The 22,139-nt window shown below is 48.7% G+C and overlaps 1 protein-coding gene across 1 annotated transcript in view; it reads left to right on the top strand.

The window, feature by feature from the left end:
- The window catches only part of depdc5 (DEP domain containing 5, GATOR1 subcomplex subunit), a 221,816-nt gene that overhangs the window by 128,470 nt on the left and 71,207 nt on the right, over positions 1-22,139 (top strand). Inside the window, 4 exon segments of the mRNA XM_072587095.1 lie at positions 1,840-1,896; positions 5,291-5,447; positions 14,089-14,249; positions 18,530-18,650. Coding sequence (XP_072443196.1) covers positions 1,840-1,896; positions 5,291-5,447; positions 14,089-14,249; positions 18,530-18,650 — 496 coding nt within the window.

The following is a 22,139-nucleotide window of genomic DNA, read 5'->3' as shown; positions in this document are numbered from 1 at the left end:
ATTCTCAACTGATCTTGTCCCATTTGCCAGCATATCCCTCTAAACCCTTTCTCGTCATGTATCCTTCCAGATGCCTTTTAAATCTCGTATCTGTGCTGAAAGAGCATTAGCCATTTACCCCGACAAGCCCAACCCTTGATAAACCTTTGTCTTGGCATCTCATGCTAAGCTTGGGAACACTCGCCACGAGTGTGTCCCACATTACACGAGTGTCATCTGAGTGCAGGGCAGGGCAGAGGAGACTTCAGCTGAGCAGCCACTTTCAGGGATACCAGCCAGACGCCAGGCCTGTGGATGAAGCTATGGTGGTCAGTCACTAATTCAAACCGGTGATCGGCAAATACCGTGAACATCTGCACCATCTCATGTGCAGTCCCCGATTTAAGGCACTCCTGCAGCAAATCTCTTCAAGGCCGTGAACAGCAGCAGTTTCTGATGATATTAAGCAATGATAAATCACAATTGCAGGTGGATTGTATATTTAGACAAATTGGCGATCCTCACCGAGTGCAGTCCCGTGTAACATGGCCCACTAACTGCTCCAGTGTGATACTGGGATCTGTCTGTGAGCATGTTTTCGACTTGGCTTCTTGGGATAGGCAGGGAGCAGGAGCCAACTAGTAAAGAACCTGCCTTTAGAAACTGTCCAGTTGCAGGATGACATTACTTACAGCAGAACGGTTAAATTAAAATACAAAAGGAAGGCTGGTTCACTGTCAGGGACTTAGTCAAATCACCTCACAGCTCTTGTTTGGCGACATAGCACAGAAACAGACCCTTTGATTCAACTCATCCATACCATCCAGATATCCTAACCTAACCTAGCCCCATTTGCCAGCACTTGGCCCATATCCCTCTAAACCCTACCTATTCATGTAACCATCCCAATGACTTCATGGAGCATGAGTCGGTTTTGGTTCACAATTAGGAAGACAGCCCTTGCACTCCCCTCCATGCCTGTTCAGGAGTGTCCTTCATTTTAGATTAGATCAGATTACTTACAGTGTGGAAACAGGCCCTTCGGCCCAACAAGTCCACACCGACCCGCCGAAGCCAAACCACCCAGACCCATTCCCCTACATTTACCCCTTACCTAAAACTACGGGCAATTTAGCATGGTCAATTCACCTGACCTGCACATTTTTGGACTGTGGGAGGAAACCGGAGCACCCGGAGGAAACCCACACAGACACGGGGAGAACGTGCAAACTCCACACAGTCAGTCGCCTGAGTCGGGAATTGAACCCGGGTCTCTGGCGCTGTGAGGCAACAGTGCTAACCATTGTGCCACCGTGCCGCCCACAATGTTGTGTATCATTCAGCTATCAGCGTTCTCTATGTAAAACCAGATTGATCTGGTTTCCCAGCTGTGAATGCTGGCTGACTGTTTTGGGACGTGGAGCTTGGTGGGTTATTTTTAGTCTTGAGTTGGCCTTTCTCTTTGTCTATTCACTCACTGGGTGTGGGTGTTACTGGCTAGGCCCGTATGGATGGCCATTCCTAAATGCCCAAGGGAGACTACAAGTCAATCACACTGCTGCCACACGCAGGCCAGACCAGGTCAGGAGAACTGATGGCAGATTGCTTCCCTAAAGGAAATGAGTGAACCAATTTTTCTTAATCATTGAGTTCAAAATCCACCATCTGCCATGGTGGGATTTGAACCTGGGTCCAAGGGACGTGAGTTGGGTTTTTTGAATTAACAGTCTAGTGATAATCCCACGAGGCCATGACCGGTTTGCTGGTGCATTGTGGGTAAGGCGAGCGGCCAGTTAGAAAGCACAAAGCATCGTACGCTGATGGATCGGAATCGGCTGATCGCCTCTGTTTCCATTCCAGGCACTCCACTGAACCAGGCATCGTCCTATGAGGATCCTACCGCCAGCCGTGACCCAAGTGAGTCCCTGATAGAATCGAGCCAGTCTCAGGAGGGGAAAAGGCAGCCGATATACAGTGAAAGTACGGTGCGAGTGCCCACCAGGTCAACGTCAACTGAAGGGGGAGAGAGAAGGCGGGTTCATGTCCAGGGAGAGAACCTGCCTGTCTCCTTTCAGATGATCAGTTAACCTGCTGCCCATTGACTGCATTTTGACCTTTAATGTAAAGAGAACTAAAAAAAAAATCTGTCTTTATTTCTCTCCCCGACCCCAATAGCTAAAGAATTGTATGTATGTCAGACCGTCCGCTGATGTTTGTCGACCTGTGCCACATGCGTCTTTTTTCCCAAGATGCTTTAGCAATTTTACTCTTGTCTGTTTGTCCGTACTTTTCCGTCTAGCTGTCTGATCCTTTAGCATGGGTTCACCCTACTGCCTGGACAGTGCCTTGTCTGTGTAAGCAGCAGGGCAGGAGAGTGTCTGGCAGTCTGATGTTCCGTTGCCTGTGGGTGGTAGACCAAGCCTATACCCACTGTCTCCCAGCTCAGTGTCGCCATGATCAGGGAAAGAGCAGACATTAGCCACTGGCTACCTGACTACATACCTTGAATTAATGGGATTTGCCCAACCCCGAACCAATGTTGCTATCTTATACAGTATTCTGTTTACTGATTTTTTTTTTTATATATGTTGAGTGGTTCGGGGCAGCTCAGTGGCTCCGGGATGCGGGTTCGATCCCACCCTCGGGTGATTGTCTGTGTGAAGGTTGCACATTCTCCCTGTGTCTGCATGGGTTCCCTGTGTCCGCTCCAGTTTCCTCCCACTCACCAACGATGCGCAGGTGAGGGTGGATTGGCCACGCTGAATCGCCCCCACGGTATCCAGGGATGTGCAGGATTAACCGTGGGGAATGCAGGGTGGCAGCGACGGGGTGGTCCTGGGTGTGATACTGTTCGGAGGGTCAGTGTGGACTCCCTGGGCTGAATAGCCTGCTTCCATACCGTGAGGATTCTAGGACGCTAGATTTTATGCGCTGTTGTGATGTTTCCCGCTCAGTTGTGCCCGCGTACTCTCTGTCCTGGCAACGTCTTTAAACTCACCAAGTGCTCCATGTGAGGTGACAGTAAGCTGTGCTTTAATAAAGCACCGATAGATGACCTCACCTTGGAAAGCTTTGGTCACTATCGGGACTCCTCAGCCTTGTAGCCATGCGTTTAACGTTTGTGTCAGGCTGGTGTGGTATGGATGATGTTACATAACCGTTGGAACGCAGTTCACAGTAAGGTCCGGTTAAAAACCTCATCCAGACTCCTATCAGCTGGAACGTCGGTATTCCGTTGTTTTGATCCATACCTTGATACCATTCCTCCATCCCCTCCATTTTGTTTTGAACCACCACCTCCCCCCTCCCTATGAGAGCTTAGCTCTTCTCTCACCCATCTTGCCACAACTGACTCTGAAATCCAGCCCTAACCCTGCACGCTTGTCCGAGTTTGTTCTCTGCGATCTGAGTTTGTGCCTAAAGCCGGAATGGAGATGACCGGGAATGGCGGTTGAGCTTCCAGGGCTGGGACCACGCCCTCTGGGCCAAGCTTTGAATTCCTGTCTCCTGCTGCCATTCACACACTAGATGGGGGAATGCTGGTCTCGTGACGAGAGCCAAAGCCCAGTGGGTGGCAGCACCCAGACCGGCAGTCTCCAACTTCAGTGTCTCACCCTGTGCTGAGTGCTTGGAGCTCAGCCCCATCTAACACTTTGGGGGGGGGAGGGGGGCTATTATCATTGAGCTCAGGGAGGAAGCCAGAAGTCAGCCGGCATTAACATCACTCAGCTGACAGGAGGGAAAAAACAAGCAAGTGAAAATTGCTGTTCCAAGTTTCCAAATAATTTTGACTGCCGGCCAAAAGGTCTGGTCACCTGAACTGTCCGTTTCTGAGATATGAAAATCATTGGAACATATCCACAACAGAATTATTCATTTGAACCACCTCAATCGTAGTGCTGTAGATGGAAAGATGCCTAGATCCTGGAGGGCCCTGACAAGGGGTATGGGGTGAACCCATGCCTCACTCTCTATCTATGTTCTACCCACGAGAGCAGTCTGGGGAAGGGGGCAGACGTCGGTTAGGTCAGGGTTGGCGGAAGGGGAAGATCCGAAAGCTGGGACGATAACCCACTGACTGTGGCGTCCACGTGTCCGTGCAAGGGAGGGTTAGACTGGCTCTCCTGTTGAGTGTCTGACTGCCCAGACTCGCTGGTTAGGCGCAGGCACTCAGCTGAGTTACTGGACGGAAATTTGTGTCCATGGGAGATCACCCCTTGGAAAGGAAGGGATAGACTTGAAGGGATTAAAAAGTGCATTCAGTCAGGCTATCACTAACTGCATCTAATGTGACTAATGGAAGCCATAAGCAGCAGTCTCTCTCTCTGGACTAACTGTTAGTTGTAACAGGTTGGTTTTCTAATTGGAACAACAGCTTCTCTCACTAAACTAACTATTGAGTATAATCCTGTTGTAAACTGGGCAGGGTGCCTGTATCTGTGCCTGTTCTGATTCACATATTAACGTTTGTGTCTGATACCACTTACCGGCCGCAGCTAGGAACCTTCACCTTGCCCTGACAGTGAACAAGCTTGGAAAAGGTTGTGCCTGCTTCCTGGTGTAGCAGTAGGATTCAAACCGTGTTTACTGAATGTTGCAGGATTTAGTGCTGGATTGAGTTTGTTTTCCACTTTGTGATTTCTGCTTTCTCTTTCTCTCTCTCTCTCTCTCTCTCTCTCTCTGCCTGTTCTCTCTGCTCTGAAACATAACCAGCATGGTCTGTGATTGTGACCCATTCCCCATGTGCAGCCTCTCTCTCTCTCTGATGTCTTGTATAACAGTGCAACCTCTATCGACCCTAATGACCCAGTCCTACTAATGTTTAACAATGAATGAAAAATATAATTGACAACCAAGTAATCCCTCCTCTTGTTTTGCACACTTTGCAATTAATTTGTATGCTTATATTGCATTTATATGCAATTCCTACGGTAACATCATCTTTTGTGTTTTGATGTTGCTGTCAAATGATGCACAATGATGTATATGCATGTTAAATTTGGATAGCAAGAATCCTTTTATTTTAACAGCTAATAATAATTTTTTTCTCTCTTCTCACTCTTCCTACTTCCTTCCCTTTTTTGCTCAATCAACGGCTTTAATTTTCTCTTTCCTCCCTCCCGCTGTCCTTTTCTCTCTCTGCCCCGACCCTGCCCCCCGTCCTTCCTGCCCTTTTGTCCGTCCTCTCTCCCTCCGTTCCCCTGCTCCCTTCCTCCCTCCCCTCTCCCCTTATTATTCCCTGTCCTGGAATTCGGTGTCCATATGATTTTCTGACGCGCTGAAGTTCTGATGCTGTCTGCTCCTCCTGTAGTGCCCAGTTTCTGTTGCACAGTGGGTGTTGACTGGAAGTCACTCACCACACCTGCCTGCTTGCCACTCACCACCGACTACTTCCCGGACAGACAGAGCCTTCAGAACGACTACACAGAGGGCTGCTACGATCTCCTCCCTGAGACCGACGTCGACAGGTCTGTCACACTCCTTATTGACTGTGAATTAACCGAGACATTGACAATGCTAAAGGGAACTGACAAAGTAAACAGTGAGAGGGTGTTTCCCCTTGGGGGGGGGGGGGGGGGGGCAGTCTGGAACGAGAGAGAGAGAGGTCCCCATAGTTTTAGGCCAAGGGATGGCAGGTTAGTGAGCGGCACGGTGGCACAGTGGTTAGCACTGCTGCCTCACAGCGCCAGAGTCCCAGGTTCAATTCCTGCCTCAGGTGACTGACTGTGTGGAGTTTGCACATTCTCCCCGTGTCTGCGTGGGGGTGCTCCTGTTTCCTCCCACAGTCCAAAGATGTGCAGGTCAGGTGAATTGGCCATGCTAAATCGTCCGTAGTGTTAGGTGAAAGGGTAAATATCGGGGAAATGGGTCTGAGTGGGTTACTCTTTGGAGGGTCGGTGTGGACTTGTTGGGCAAGTAAGCAATCCGCACTGTAAGCAATCTAATCTAAGTTTAAAACAGTTGAGGAGGAAGAACTTCTATCAGAGGGCCCTGAATCTGCACGCTTTACTACCCCAGAGTTCGGTGGGCCTCTGTTTAAGGAGGAGGTAAACTGATTTGTAATTGCTGCTGGACTAAAGGGATATGGAAAGTGGAGTTGAGGCCATGAGATTGGTGAGAAAAGGTGAGATTGGTTATGATCACTTTCAATGGCAGAGCAGGCTTCAAGGTTAGAATGGCCTACTCCTAATTCTTTCCTCCTTGTGTTGAGATTAGACTTGGGGTTGCCAGCAGTTTTCAGGTAGACGCAAGCAGGATGAGGGCAAGACAAGGAACGAGATTTGTGAGAGGGTGAGCTGTGTGATAGACAGACACAGTAATGAGCTACTTTGACAATTCCCACTCCCTCCTCACTGCAGTGGATTATATTTGCTTTATATTTTTTTTAAAAATGGTTTTAAGCATTTTTTTTTAAAACTGATGCCTGTTAATTAGTTGTTAATTGATATGACCTGATGTATGTATGTTCACCACTGGGCAGAGTGGGCACTGTGACCGACAAGAGTTTGAGCTGGTTGCTGACTGACCAACAGCTCTGGTTGTTTCCAGCAGGTGGCAGTATTTTCCTACCCTGCAAGTGTGGCAGCAAATGGAAGCAGAATCTCAGAGTGCATTAACGCTTCCCTGAAATCCCTACATTTATTTTCACCCAGGTGAAAATGTGACTTAGATGTTTCCAGCGTTGGGGCTTGGCGACAGAAAGATGCAGGGGAGAGAGTGCTGTTAACTCACCAGGTTTGGTTGGGACATTTTGAAACTCCATTTATTCTGGTGACTGTTGTCATTTGCAAAGTACAGCTCTTAATTAACCATCTCCGACACTGAAGTAACTCCATCATCGTGATTCTGGGTCAGTATTTCCCCCTTCCAGTCCATGTGCCTTTACATCAGTGCCAGAGCCATTACCTTTTCTTGGAACGTTGGTTAAATTATCCTCCTGCCTATTAAACTCTGACCCTGAAGTGCACAATATTCCATGTTCACCTCGAAGTCAGTTGTGGTTCTGCAAAGCAATGGGATTCACTGGAACTTTGCTTCTGTAGTTGGTACGTTGACATGCGAGAATATATTGGGTCTTAAAGTAACAGCGTGGGCTAGTGCTGGGGAGGTCAAAGTTCACAATGGCTCTCCCCTGACCTTTTAAACAGGTCAGCAGTTGTAAGGACTCCTAACTTGCGATGGGATGCCACGTTTCCTGAGCCAGTGATTGCATTGTGTGACACTAATCCAGTGTCCCCATCCTGTAGGGCTACGGATTTAATCAATACAGAAACGCACACAGAATTCACAATGTTACTCTGCTCAGTATTTTATTGTTAATCACTTGGCCAGGGGGAGGGGTGGGTGGGTGGATAGGGGTTGCTGAGTGGAGCTACCCTGGTGCCCTGGATACAGAGAAAAGCACTAAAAAATAGGGAATCCTCCAATAAATTTATCAGGAGTTTATTGTATTCACTCCTGGGCTGAGCATCACCAAGCCTTTATTGCTTATCCCTAATTGCACGTGAGAATATGACGGTGAACCATTGCCTTAAATTGCTGCCGTCTGTTTGGTTTCGATGTATCCACAGAGCTGTTAGGAATGCGTTTCCACAGGGTTAGCTCGGCAATAGTGAGCGGCCAGCTCTGGGTGGTATGTGACTTGGAGGGAAACTTGCAGGTGGGGATGTTCCCTGCTGCCCCAGTGCTTCTCGCTGCTGGAGGTTTTCAGTTTGGAAGGGGCTATCAAAGAATCCTTGGTGAATTGCTGCTGTGCACCTTTCAGATGGTACACACTGCTGCCATGTTGAATAGGTAATGGACTGAGCAAAGGCTGTAGCTGGTGGATGAGGTTCCAATCAAGTGGGCAGCTTTGTCCTGGGCAGGGTCGAGCTTCTCGAATGTTATTGGAGTTACACTCGCACAGGCGAGTGGGGAGTGTGTTCTCCCCCTTGGCTTGTGCCTTTTTTTTTAAACGATGGACAGACTTTAGGGAGTCAGGGGGTGAGTTATTTGCTGCAGTATTCCTAGCCCACGGCATGCTCTTGTTGCCACTTACTTACCTGGTGAGTTCAGTTTTGTTCTGGTCAAGGGCGTTGACAGGATGTTGATAATGTGGTCTCAGTGATGGTGAGGTCATTGAATGTCAAAGGGCAATGGTTAAGTTCTCTCTTGTCAGAGAGGGGTCATTGATCTGGTACTTGTGTGACATCAATACTGCTTCCAACTTATCAGCCCAAACCTGGGTATGGTTTCCCTTTTGTTGACCTGGAGGAGGTGGGTGTTGCTGGCTGGTCAGCATGGTTGCCCTTGAGAAGGTGGGGGTGAGCTGCCTTCTCGAGCCCCTGCACTCAACCTGCTGTGGGTTGACCCAGAATGCTCTCAGGGAGGAAATGCCACAATTTTGACCCAGCGACACTGAAGAAATGGCAGTTTATTTCAAATCAGGGTGATGAGCCTTCTCGAGGGGAACCTTTCAGGGGTTCGTGTTCCCCTATATCTGCTGCCCTTGTCCTTCTCGGTGAAAGTGGTGGTGGGTTTGGAAGGTGCTGTCTGAGGATCTTTGGTGAATGTCTGAAATGCATCTTGGAGACAGTACACACTGCTGCTACTGAGCATCGGTGGTGGAGGGAGTGGATGCTTGAGGATGTGGTGTCGATCAAGGAGCTGGTTTGTCCTGGATGGTGTGAAATCTCTTGAGTGTTGTTGGAGCAGCCTCCAGCTCAGCAAGTGGGGAGTATTGCACCACACTCGTGACTTGTGCCTTGGAGATGGTGGACCAGGCTTTGAGGAGTCAGGTGGTGAGTTACTCACTGCAGTATTCCTCACCTCTGACATGCTCTTGTAGTCACTGTGTGTCTGTGGTGAGTTCAGTGGAGGAGTTTCTGATCAATGGTAACCCCCAGGATGTTGGCAGTGGGGGTTTCAGTGATTGTAACCCCATTGGAGATTTTGGGGTGGTGATCAGAGTGTCTCTTTTTGGATTTCCCACACACAAAGCCGCGCCTAAAGCCACCTCTCCAAATGCATAATCCTATCTCTCAGAATTCCCTCCAACAACTTACCCACCACTGATGTGAAGCCCACAGGTCTGTAATTTCCAGGCTTTTCCTTACAGCCTGCCTTAAAGTCTGACCTTCTGATGGAGGGAAGGTCGTTGATGAAGCAGCTGAAGATGGTTGGGCCAAGGACACTCCCCTGAGGAACTCCTGCAGAGGTGTCCTAGAGCTGAGATGACTGACCCTCCAACAACCACCACTACCACCTCCCTTGTGTTGTGTGCCTGCAATGACGCCCCATTGATTCCAGGTTTTCGAGGACTCCTTGATGCTGCACACATTCGAATGCAGCCTTAATGTCAAGGGTCAGTCCCTCTCCCCTCCCCTCCGGAATTCAGCTCTTTTGTCCACGTTTGACCCAAGGCTGTAATCAGGTCAGGAGCTGAGTGACCCTGGGGGAGCCCAAACTGGGTGTCACTGAGCAGGTGCTGCTTGATAGCCCTGTTGGTGAGCCCTTCCATCACTTTACCGAGGATTGGGAACAGATGGATGGGAGAGGAATTGGCTGAGTTGGACTTGTCCTGCTTTTTATGTCCAGGACATACCTGGATAATTTCCCACATGGCCAGGTCGATCCCAGTGTTGTAACTGTCCTGGGAGAACTTGGCTGGAGGAAGGGCATGTTGTGGAGCACACATCTTCAGTACTATTGGTCAGAATGTTATAAAGGTTCTTCGCCTTTGCAGCATCCAGTGTCTCCAACCGTTTGTTGATGGCACATGGCTGAAGGCTGGTATCTGGGGAACCTCAGAAGGCAGCAGAGAGCCACAACGGAAACAGCATGTGAACATCTCCAGGTCTGGTGCTCATGGAGACAAGCCTGGAGCATTTACAGCCGTCACCCACTCGGCAGTTCTTGGGGGTGACGGCTGTAAATGCTCCAGGCTCGTCTCCACGCGCACCAGGCCTGGAGATGTTCACGTGCTGTTTATGTTGTGGCTGAGTCGTCCTGTCTCGTTGGGATTGCCCCTCGTTTTTAGCTGGGTTTTAGCCACCCTCATTACATGGGACTTGATGCCGAACTGGATCAGTCCTGGTTTCAGCTTGCTCAACACACGCTCCCCAGAACCTCCATCGTGTTGTGTGGCAATCTTCATCGTGAAGATGGAATGTCTTCGTGAGGGCTGTGTGGTCGTCATTCCAACCAATCCTGTCATGGACTGATGTACCTGCAGCAGGTAGATGGGTAAGGATGACATTGAGTACGATTTGTTCCCTCGACTGATTCACCAAGCTCCTGCCACAATTATGTCCTTGAAGACTTAGCCGGTTTCAGTAAATGGTGCGAACAAACCACTCTTCTCCCAATTGTTACAGCACAGATGGAGGCCATTGGGCCCATCGTGTCTGCCCTGTCTGTGTTGCTGATGGAGTCCCCCTCAGTGCTTCATTGTTGCTAAATTGGGTTGTCAGTTTTATTTGTCAGATGGCTTACTCGTGACCTTTGTTACCTGGTTACCAATTAATGATATGGAAGTGGGTGTGGCATACAAGATTAGACCGCATCGTCAGGCCTTCCTATAACAGGCCATACAAGTGTCAGGTAATAATCATCTTCTGAAGAGCCAATCCAACCATCAATCCTTGATGTTCAAAAGCATTACCATTGCTGAATCCTGGAACAAGCTGGACTGGAATAGGCAGGAGCTAACCAGGTCAGAGGCCAGCAATCCTGCAGTGGGTAAGTGGGTAACATATCTCCTGACTCCTGTCCACCATCTACAGTGCACAAGTCAGGAGTGTGATGGAATACTCCCCACTTGCCTGCTCCAACAACACACAAGAAGCTTGACGCCATCCAAGACAATGCAGCTTGATTGACACCACATCTACTCCCTTCACCGCCGATGGTCAGTTAGAGCACCTAGAACCCCTACAGAGTAGAGTAGAGGCAGGCCATTGGGCCCATCGAGTGCACACTGACCCTCCAAAGAGCTTTCCAATTTCGCATGGCTAACCCACCTAGACTGCACATCCCTGGACACTATCGTCAATTTAGCACAGCCAATCCATCTGACCTGCATATCTTTGGACTGTGGGAGGAAACCGGAGCAGACACAGGGAGAATGTGCAAACATCTCACAGACAGTCATCAAGATGTACAGCACAGAAACCGACCCTTCGGTCCAACTCATCCATGCTGACCAGATATCCTAAGTTAATCTAATCCCATTTACCAGCACTTGGCCCATACCTCTCTAAACCCTTCCTATTCATATTCCCATCCAAATGCCTTTTAAATGCTGTAATTGTACCAGCCTCCACTGCTTCCTCTGGCAGCTCATTCCATACACGTACCACCCTCTGTGTGAAAAAGTTGCCCCTTAGGTCTCTTTTATATCTTTCCCCTCTCACCTTAAACCCTCTAGTTCTGGACTCTCCCACCCCAGAGAAAAGACCTTGTCTATTTATCCTATCCATTCCCCTCATAATTTTGTAAACCTCTATAAGGTCACCCCTCAGCCTCTGACACTCCAGGGGAAACAGCCCCAGTCTGTTCAGCCTCTCCCTGTAGCTCAAACCCTCCAATCCTGGCAACATCCTTGTAAATCTTTTCTGAACCCTTACAAGTTTCACAACATCTTTCCAATAGGAAGGAGACCAGAATTGTACACAATATTCCAACAGTGGCCTAACCAATGTCCTGTACAGCTGCAACATGACCTCCCAACTCCTGTACTCAATACTCTGACCAATAAAGGAAAGCATACCAAACGCCGCCTTCACTATCCTATCTACCTGCGACTCCAGTTTCAAGGAGCTATGAACCTGCACTCCAAGGTCTCTGTTCAGCAACACTCCCTCGGACCTTACCATTAAGTGTATAAGTCCTGCTAAGATTCGCTTTTCCAAAATGCAGCACCTCACATTTATCTGAATTAAACTCCATCTGCCACTTCTCAGCCCATTGGCCCATCTGGTCCAGATCCTGTTGTAATCTGAGGTAACCCTCTTCGCTGTCCACTACACCTCCAATTTTGGTGTCATCTGCAAAGTTACTAACTGTACCTCTTATGCTCGCATCCAAATCATTTATGTAAATGACAAAAAGTAGAGGACCCAGCACCGATTCTTGTGGCACTCCACTGGTCACAGGCCTCCAGTCTGAAAAACAACCCTCCACCACCACCCTCTGTCTTCTACCTTTGAGCCAGTTCTGTATCCAAATGGCTGGTTCTCCCTTTATTCCATGAGATCTAACCTTGCTAATCAGTCTCCCATGGGGAACCTTGTTGAACGCCTTTACTGAAGTCCATATAGATCACATCTACTGCTCTGCCCTCATATATCCTCTTTGTTACTTCTTCAAAAAACTCAATCAAGTTCATGAGACATGATTTCCCACGCACAGTAAACACTGATGCAAAATACTCGTTTAGTATCTTCCCCCATCTCCTGTGGCTCTACACGTAGGCTGCCTTGCTGATCTTTGAGGGGCCCTATTCTCTCCCCAGTTCACCTTTTGTCCTAAATGTATTTATCACCCATGGGTGGAGTCGAGCTCAGGTCCCTGGTGCTACAAGACAGCAGTTCTCACCACGGTGTTACTGTTCAATACGTACTATATACAAGATGCACCAAAGATCCTCAGAGAGCACCTTCCAAATTCACAACTGCGTCCATCTGGAAGGACAAGGGTAACAGGCACAGGGAAACACCACCCCCTGCAAATTCCCCTCCAAGCCACTCACCATCCTGACTTAGAAATGTATGGCTCTTTCTTCAGTGTCAGGGGTCAAAGTCCTGGAATCCCCCAACCCCCACCCAAAGGCATTGTGTGTCAATCCAGAGCATGTGGACTGCAGTCTTTCAAAGGGGCAGATCATCCTCACCTTCTGAAGGGCAACTGGGAAAGGGCAGTGAATGCTGCCTCAACCAGAGATGTCCACAGGTAGTGAACATAAATTAAAATTCCAGCGAAGGTGGTCAATTCAACCAAACTCTGGCCTCCAAGCTGCTTTCCCATCAAGAGGCAAACAGCCTTCCTTCAGGTACTTTAATCTACCTGCTCAGGTACGTTATCACCCCCCCCCCCCCCCCTGAGTGGGTGAACCCAGAACACTGCCATTGTGACTCAAGAGGGTCTACAAAGGCATGTTTTAATCACACTACCCATTGCAATCACATCACATCCAAAACGTTTCACAATGGAATCCTTCGTATAAGAAATTGGAGGAAATTTGCAGACAGCAAGCTTACGCAATCAGTCAGATAAACCCACTTTAGTGGTGTCAGTTGAGGGATAGCTATTGGGCAGGCCCACCAGGAAGAATGCTCTCAGTTTTTGGAATAATACTGTGGGATCATCGAGTCCACCTCAGAATAAAGACAGCATTGCGCCCCCTCCCCCCCCCCCCTCCACCCAACTATTCATCCGTGCAGAACAGTCTCAGTGCCACAGGCTGTTAACCTGGGTTTCACACACCTATCCTTGGGTAGCACCTACCCCCTCCTCCCTTCGCTGACTGGTCTGTTTATTTCTGCCATCGCTGGAACGTTACCATCTTTAACCTGACTTCAAGCCCCGATGAGCTTCCTGTTGTGCGGCAGTAAGAGAGAGCTGGGGAAAGGCACTCCCCTGGACAGGATTCGAGGAGGCTGCTCAAAACGAAAGACAGGATTGGGAAGGGTTTTACCAGAATGTGGGGCAACACCGGCCCAAAGTTTTGCCAGCGAAGATTTGCGGAGGGTGACCACTCAAAGCCAGGGGCAGCTTGATGGCTCAGTGGTTAGCACGGCTGCCTTCCTGTGCAGTGATGCAGGAAGATGCGCTGGATTTACCGGGTGTACCTAACAGGTGTAGCTGAAATATAAATGGGAGAGGAGCTCATTCTCTGTAGCATTAGAGCAGCGAGATTTCGGCTTGTCCTTCCGCTGATAACCTTAACACTCCTTTGCAGCAGACTGGCCAGGTTTCGGCCTGGATTGTGCTGTGGGAGTTCTGTTTCCATGGCGATGTATAGGTTGGAGCTGGACACTTGCTGCCCCGGTGGCAGTTCTTACTGTAGGCCTGAAAGAAAGAGCAAAGAGGAATCATTTTTCTGACCTTTTGTGTTCTCCTGGTTTATAGGAGAGATGAGGACGGACCTGTGATGACAGCGCAGCAGGTATTTGAGGAATTTATTTGCCAGCGCCTGATGCAGGGCTATCAGATCATCGTCCAGAGCAAGAACAGGCTATCGAGCACTGCAGCCTCCGCGCCTCTCAGCAGCAGCCCCCTCTACACTCGGGGTAAGGAGTCTCGCATGTGGTAGGTTTCCACGTGGCGCCGGGTGCCCGTTAGAAGAGTTCCTCTCCTGTATGGTACCTGCACTTGCAAGAATGGGCCAGACTGACTGCGGTCCCCTGAACCGCTCGATGGCCTTCAGTACCCTGAACCTAAACGTGAAGGAGACGGCTGTTGGGCTGGACTGCAAGAGGTGAGTTAGAACCCAGACCCTGTCTTCACAGGAGCGGATTCAGCACCGAGAAAGAGGAAAGGTTGGACGAACATAAAACCTTTTTCCAACTGATGGTGGTATCGCCATCATCAGCCCCGATGGTGGGTATTCTTGTGACCCCATCCTCCTTGTTAAGGTGGGGGCATGAGAGTACTGATGTTACATTTGGGGCAATCCACGCCCATCCCTTCATTAATCCGACCCTATGCAGGTATCCCACGTAGGTTTGGTGCCACCTCTTCCCTCAGCGATGTCATTGCAACAGCACAGTGGCTCAGTGGTTAGCACTGCTGCCTCACAGCACCAGGGGCCCAGGTTCAATTCCACCCTCGGCCGACTGTCTGTGTGGAGTTTGCACATACTCCCCATGTCTGCGTGGGTTTCCTCCTGCAGTCTGAAGATGTATAGGATGCATAGGATGGGGAAGGAAACTGCAGGGGAAGGGCACAACTGAAATGTGGAGCTTGTTCAAGGGACAGCTACTGCGGGTCCTTGGTACATAAATACCTGTCAGGCAGGAAGGAAGTGGTCGAGCAAGGGAAACCTGGTTTACTAAAGACGCTGAATCTCTTGTCAAGAGGAAGAAGGCGGCTTATGTAAAGATGAGACATGAAGACTCAGGGTGCTTGAGAGTTACAAGTTAGCCAGGAAGGACCTAAAGGGAGAGCTAACAAGAGCCAGGAGGGGACATGAGAAGTCTTTGGTAGGTAGGATCAAGGAAAACCCTAAAGTTTTCTATAGCTATGTCAGGAATAAAAGAAAGACGAGTGTTAGCTTAGGGTCAGTCAAGGACAGCATGGAGTCCAAAGAGATAGGAGAGGTGCTAAATGAATATTTTTCATCAGTATTCACAAAGGAAAAAGATTATGTTGTCAAGGAGAATACTGAGATACAGGTTATTAGACTAGACAGGATTGAGGTTCATAAGGAGGCGGTGTTAGCAAATCTGGAAAGTGTGAAAATAGATAAGTCCCCTGGGCCAGATGGGATTTATCCTGGGATTCTCTGGGACGCCAGGGAGGAGATTGCAGAGCCTTTGGCTTTGATCTTTATGTCATCATTGTCAACAGGAATAGTACCAGAGACTGGAGAATAGCAAATGTTATTCACTTGTAATGATACAATTACAACTCTGGTAATTATAGACCCGTGAGCCTTACTTCGGCTGTGTGTAGGTGTTGGAAAGGATTAAACGGGATGGGATTTATAATCATCTAGAAAGGAATCATTTGATCAGGGATAGTCAACACGGTTTTGTGAAGGGTAGGTCGTGCCTCACAAACCTTATTGAGTTTGTTGAGAAGGTGACCAGACAGGTGGATGTGGGTAAAGCAGTTGATGTGGTGTATGTGGATTTCAGTAAAGTTCCCCACGATAGGCTATGGCAAAATATAGAGACATGGGATTGAGGGTGATTTAATGGTTTGGATTAGAAATTGGCTAGCTGTAAGAAGACAGAGGATGGTGGTTGACAGGAAATGTTCACCCTGGAGTTCAGTTACTAGTGGGGTACCACAAGCACCTGTTTTAGGGGTCACATCTGTTTGTCATTTTTATAACTGACCTGGATGAGGGCGTAGAAGGATGGGTTAGTAAATTTGTGGATGACACTAAGTTGGTGGAGTTGTGGATAGTGCTGAAGGATGTTGTAGGTTACAGAGGGGCATAGATAAGCTGCAGAGCTGGGCTGAGAGGTGGCAAATGGAACTTAATGTGGAAAAGTGAGAGGTGATTCACTTTGGAAGGAATAACAGGAATAGAGTTTTCCTGGGCTAATGGTAAGATTCTTGGTAGTGTAGATGAGCTGAGAGATCTCGGTGTCCACGTACATAGATCCCTGAAAGTTGCTACCTGAGTTGATAGGGTTGTTCAGAAGACTTTACGGTATGTTAACCTTTATCAATGGAGGGATTGAGTTTCTGAACCACGAGGTCATGTTGCAGCTGTACAAAACTCTGGAGCAGTCGCACTTGGAGTATTGTATACAGTTCTAGTCACCACATTATAAGAGGGATGTGGAAGCTTTGGAAAGTGTGTAGAGCACATTTACCAGGAGGTTACCTGGTATGGAGGAAAGGTCTAATGAGGAAAGGGTGAGGGACTTGAGGCTGTTTTCATTGGAGAGAAGAAGGTTGAGAGGTGACTTAATTGAGACATATAAGATAATCAGAGGGTTAGATAAGGTGGATAGGGAGAGCCTTTTTCCTCAAATGGTGATGGTGAGCACGAGGGGACATAGCTTTAAATTGAGGGGATTTAGGACAGATATCAGAGGTAGTTCCTTTACTCCGAGAGTAGTTGGGACGTGGAACACGCTGCCTGCAACAGTAGTAGACTCACCACCTTAAGGCCATTAAATGGTCACTGGATAAACATATGGACGAAAATATGTCGGTAAGATAGGCTTCGGATTGGTTTCACAGGGTGGTGCAACATCGAGGGTTGAAGGGCCTGTACTGTGCTGGAATGTTCTATGGCAGGCAGAAATGATCCTGAATGATAAGCTCACTTTCCAGTCGGAATCTCAGTGAGTAGTTGAACAGATCGTAGGGATGGTTGGGCGGGGGGGTTATAAGACCAACTCCTCATCCTAGTCCATCATTTGGACAGCGTGGTGGCTCAGTGGTGTGCACTGCTGCCTCACAGCACCAGAGACTTGGGTTCGATTCCACCCTCAGGCGACTGTCTGTGTGGAGTTTGTACATTCTCCCAGTGTCTGCAGGGGTTTCCTCCGGGTGCTTCAGTTTCTTTCTACAGTCCTAAGATGTGCAGGTCAGGTGAATTGGCCATGCTAAATTGTCGAGGAGAAAGTGAGGACTGCAGATGCTGGAGATCAGAGCTGAAAATGTGTTGCTGGAAAAGCGCAGCAGGTCAGGCAGCATCCAAGGAGCAGGAGAATCGACATTTCGGGCATGAGCCCTTCTTCAGCCCTTCCTGATGCCCGAAACGTCGACTCTCCTGCTCCTTGGATGCTGCCTGACCTGCTGCGCTTTTCCAGCAACACATTTTCAGCTCATGCTAAATTGTCCTGTAGAGTCCAGGGATGTGCAGGCTAGGTGGGTTAGTCATGGGAAATGCAGGGTTACAGGGATGGGGGTGGTGGATCTGGGTGGAATGCTGTTTTGGAGGGTCAGTGTGGACACGATGGGCTGAATGGTCTGCTTCTACACTGTAGGGATTCTATGATCATTGGGGAGTAAAAGGTCAATGTTTAACCCATTGATTTCCTTGTCCCTGTGAGAGAGGGGACAAGTGTAATGTTGAGCTATGAGTCGAAAGTCGGTGTGTACCCGAAGAATAAATCCAAGCCTCCACCTTCTCAGGCTGCCATCAGTCTCTCGACTCTAACGGGTCTCTGTGCTCTAACGGATCTCTGTGCTAGATCCCCTGGGCCTCTGGTCTCTAACGGGTCTCTGTGCTCAATCCCCCAGGCCTCTGGACTCTAACGGGTCTCTGTGCTAGATCCCCCGGGTCTCTGGACTCTAACGGGTCTCTGTGCTAGATCCCCCAGGCCTCTGGGCTCTAACGGGTCTCTGTGCTAGATTCCCCGAGCCTCTGGGCTCTAACGGGTCTCTGTGCTAGATCCCCCGAGCCTCTGGGCTCTAACAGGTCTCTGTGCTAGATCCCCCGGGTCTCTGGACTCTAACGGGTCTCTGTGCTAGATCCCCCAGGCCTCTGGGCTCTAACGGGTCTCTGTGCTAGATCCCCCGAGCCTCTGGGCTCTAATGGCTCTCTGGGCTAGATCCCCTGGGCCCCACCAGAAAGATATAGGGCTTTCTCCCTGAATAAGACACACTGCACTGAATCGAAGACATCCTTCCAGATGAACTTCAGATATGAAATAAAATCTGAGCACTGCAGATGCTGGAAATCTGAAATACCGATGACACCAACAAAACCTGTCTTTTGTGGAGAGAAAAACCGTGTTTTGAGTTCCGTGTGACAGATGTTAGCTCTATTTCTCTCTCCACCGATGCTGCCAGAGCTGCTGAGTTCCTCCTGCACTTGCTGGGTTTGGTTTTGTTGTGGAATGTCTGTTCAGTGAGCTGTGTGTCATCCTCCTGCCTGCAGGTCTGGTATCCAGGAACAAGCTGGAGGAGGAGGAGACCGCCTTTTGGCTGAGCATGGGCCGCACTTTTCATAAGGTCTGCCTAAAGGACAAGATCATAACTGTGACCCGTTACCTGCCCAAGTAAGTGGGGAGCAGATGGTCCGGCGCGGCCGTTTACATGGCGGGGGGGTAATTTAACCCAGGCTTGGGGGTGGGCATTTTTCCTTTTTTTTTGTTTGCGTCTTCTGCAAAGTAAGAGGAGAGCACGATGCCCAGAATGGCGAACGAGAGGCAGAGCTGGAGATTTGAACGTGGGCCTCTCGGGGTTACAGTGTGTCTGTGCCACTCGTCAGCCCCAGGCACGTTGATCCCAGTTGGTCGAGCCAGTTTAAAATCCCTCAGCGTGGCCAACGCACATCTGAATAGAGTGCTCCCCCCAGCTCACAGAAGCAAGGCTGCACAATACCTGTCTGTCTGAGGAGAAAGGAGCAAGACAAATTGCATTTACGTAGCATCCTTTCAAAGCAGTTTGCAGTCACTGAAGTGTCCACTACCTTTCATGACATGGCCACCTGTACTTTCCCTTCCCTTGTGGTTAGCTTACACTCCTGATGGACTTGATGACGAGATACTAGCATGCATAGGGAACTACCTAATTGACAGAAAACAGATAAGTGGTCGTTCTCAGGTTGGCAATCTGTAACTAGTGGAATGCGAGGGCACAACGGGCCAAATGGCCTCTTTCTACACCATTACGCTTCTGTGATTCACTGCTGGTGGCTTGGCTATTTGCAATGTTTATCCACGGCCTGGATGAAGGGACTGAGTGCTTTGAAGGCAGTTTCCAAAGATAGGTGGGAAAGGATGCAGAGACAGGTCAGGTGTGTGAAACGGTGGAGTATCATGTGGGAAAATATGAGGCCGTGTGCTTACACAGGAAGATTAATAAAGTAGAATACAATGGGAATGGTGTGAGACGGCAGAGCACTGTGGGACAGGGGGATCAGAGTCCCTTTTACAAAGAATCACATCGAGTCAACATGTCGGGATAGCAAGTAGAAAAACAATTGGGATGTTGGCCTTTGCTACAAAGGAGGGTGGATTGTTAACATTGGGAGGTCTCGCTGCAGCTGTGCAGGCCATGGGTCGGACAGTTGTACACAGATTGTGGTCTTCCTTCCTTCCCTTAAGGGGCGCACTTCCACTGGAAGCAGTTCAGTGTCGGTTCACTCGGCCGGTTCCTTGGATTGCCCTGTGAGGAGGGGTTCAACAGATTGCGCCAAGCCTCGTTGAAGTGTAGGGGAATGAGAGGTGACCTTACTGAGCTGACTTTGCCGACCGGATGCTGAAAGGATGATCCCTGTGGCTGAATCTAGAACGAGGGGGGCACCGTTTAAAATAAGAGCTGAAGCAGGTGGCTGGAACCACAAGCTGCCTGCTGTGTTGGAAGTGTCCTTTTTTAGTGCTGCTCTCATTCTGGGAAGGTATGCTGACCAAACTCCCTTAAAACCTACCAAGGCAATAGCTTAAGGAGTAACTTTTAATTAAAGGCAAGTGTAAGGTGCTGTGTTCCAGTTGTGATTTGTTGGTCAAACCTACTTGGCTTAAAGCAACACATGCTTTATTCTTATATCACAGTTAAAATACAGACAAACCAAAAGAGTTGGCATAACTAACTCTATCGAGATACTTAACAAAATAATACATTAAATAATGACTAATCTAATGTTCCAATAGAACAGTCTTGGCAGAGGCAAATTCAGCAAAACAGATTTCCTTCACTTGCTGTCTCCAGTCCAGGAGAAGGAACACTGACAAATCTAGCAGCAGAGAGAGAGCTCAAGCTTTTTTTGCAACAGCAGAGCAAGACAGCTGTATCTAGCAGCTTCAACTCCAAAAACCCCAACTTCAACAACTGGAACGTAGAACAGTACAGCACAGTGCAGACCCTTCGGCCCTCAATGTTGGGCCGGCCTTTTATCCTACTCAGACTAACCTACACACACTTCAATTTTCTATCATCCATGTGCCTCTCCAAGAGTTGCTTAAATGTCCCGAATGTATCTGACTAATACCACCACTGACAATGCATTTCACACACCCACCACCATCTGTGTAAAGAACCTATCTCTGACATCTCCCCTAGACCTTCGTCCAATCACCTTAAAATTATGCCCCCTCGTGATAGACATTTCCACCCTGGGAACAAGTCTCTGGCTATCCACTCTATCAATGCCTCTCAACATCTTGTATACCTCTAACAAGTCACCTCTCATCCTCTTTCGCTCCAATGAGAAAAGTCCGAGCTCCCTCAACCTTTCTTCATAAGACATGCCCTCCAGTCCAGGCAGCATCCTGGTAAATCTCCTCAGCACCCTCTCTACAGCTTCCCCATCCTTCCTATAATGGGGCGACCAGAACTGAACACAATATTCCAAGTGTGGTCTAACCAGGGCACGATAGAGCTGCAGCATAACCTCGAGGCTCTTACACTCTTGCTAATGAAAGCCAACACACCATGCACCTTCTTAACAACCCTATCAACTTAGGTGGCAACTTTGAGGGATCTATGGACGTGGACCCCAAGATCCCTCTGTTCCTCCACACTGCCAAGAATCCTGCCTTTATTCTGCATTCACATTTGACCTTCCAAAGTGAATCACTTCACACTTTTCCAGGTTGAACTCCATCTGCCACTTCTCAGCCCAGCTCTGCATCCTGCCAATGTCCCGTCGCAACCTTCAACAGCCCTCCCCACTATCCACAACTCCACCAACCATCATGTCATTGGCAAACCTACTAACCCACCCTTCCACTTCCTCATCCAAGTCATTTATATAAATCACAAAGAGCAGAGGTGCCAGAACTGATCCCTGCAGAACACCACTGATAACCAAGCTCCAGGCTGAATGCTTTCCATCTACTACCACCCTCTGACTTCCATGGGCCAGCCAATTCTGTATCCAAACAGCCAGATTTCCCTGTATGCCATGACTCCTGACTTTCTGAATGAGCCTACCATGGGGAACCTTATCAAACGCCTTGCTCAAATCCATGTACACCACATCCACTGCTCTACCTTCATCAATGTGTGTTGTCACACCCTCAAAGATTTCAATAGGCGTGTAAGACATGACCTGCCCGTCTCAGAGTCATGCTGACTACCTCTAATCAGACTATGCTTTTCCAAATAATCATAAATCCTGACTCTCTGAGTCCTCTCCAACACTTTGCCCTCCACTGACATAAGGCTGATTGGTCTGTAGTTCCCAGGATTATTCCTACTCTCTTTCTTGAACAAGGGAATAACATTTGCCACCCTCCAATCATCTGGCAGTACTCCAGTGGACAGTAAGGACACAAATATCATGCCAAAGGTGCAGCAATCTCCCCCCTCGTTCCTGTAGTAACCTAGGGTATATCCCATCTGGTCCAGGGGATTTATCTATCCTTATGTTTTTCAAAATTTCCAGCACATCCTCCTTCTTAACATCAACTTGTTTGAGCGTATCAGTCTGTTTCACACTGTCCTCACAAATGACACGGTCCCTCTCACTAGTGAATACTGAAGCAAAGTATTTATTAAGGACCTTCTCTACGTCCTCCAACTCCAGGCACAAGTTCCCTTCA

The sequence above is a fragment of the Chiloscyllium punctatum genome, chromosome 17 (assembly GCF_047496795.1).
Source record: "Chiloscyllium punctatum isolate Juve2018m chromosome 17, sChiPun1.3, whole genome shotgun sequence".
Lineage (NCBI taxonomy): Eukaryota > Metazoa > Chordata > Chondrichthyes > Orectolobiformes > Hemiscylliidae > Chiloscyllium > Chiloscyllium punctatum.
The sequence above is the reverse complement of the archived record's forward strand: the minus strand, read 5'-3'. Positions and strand labels throughout refer to the sequence as shown.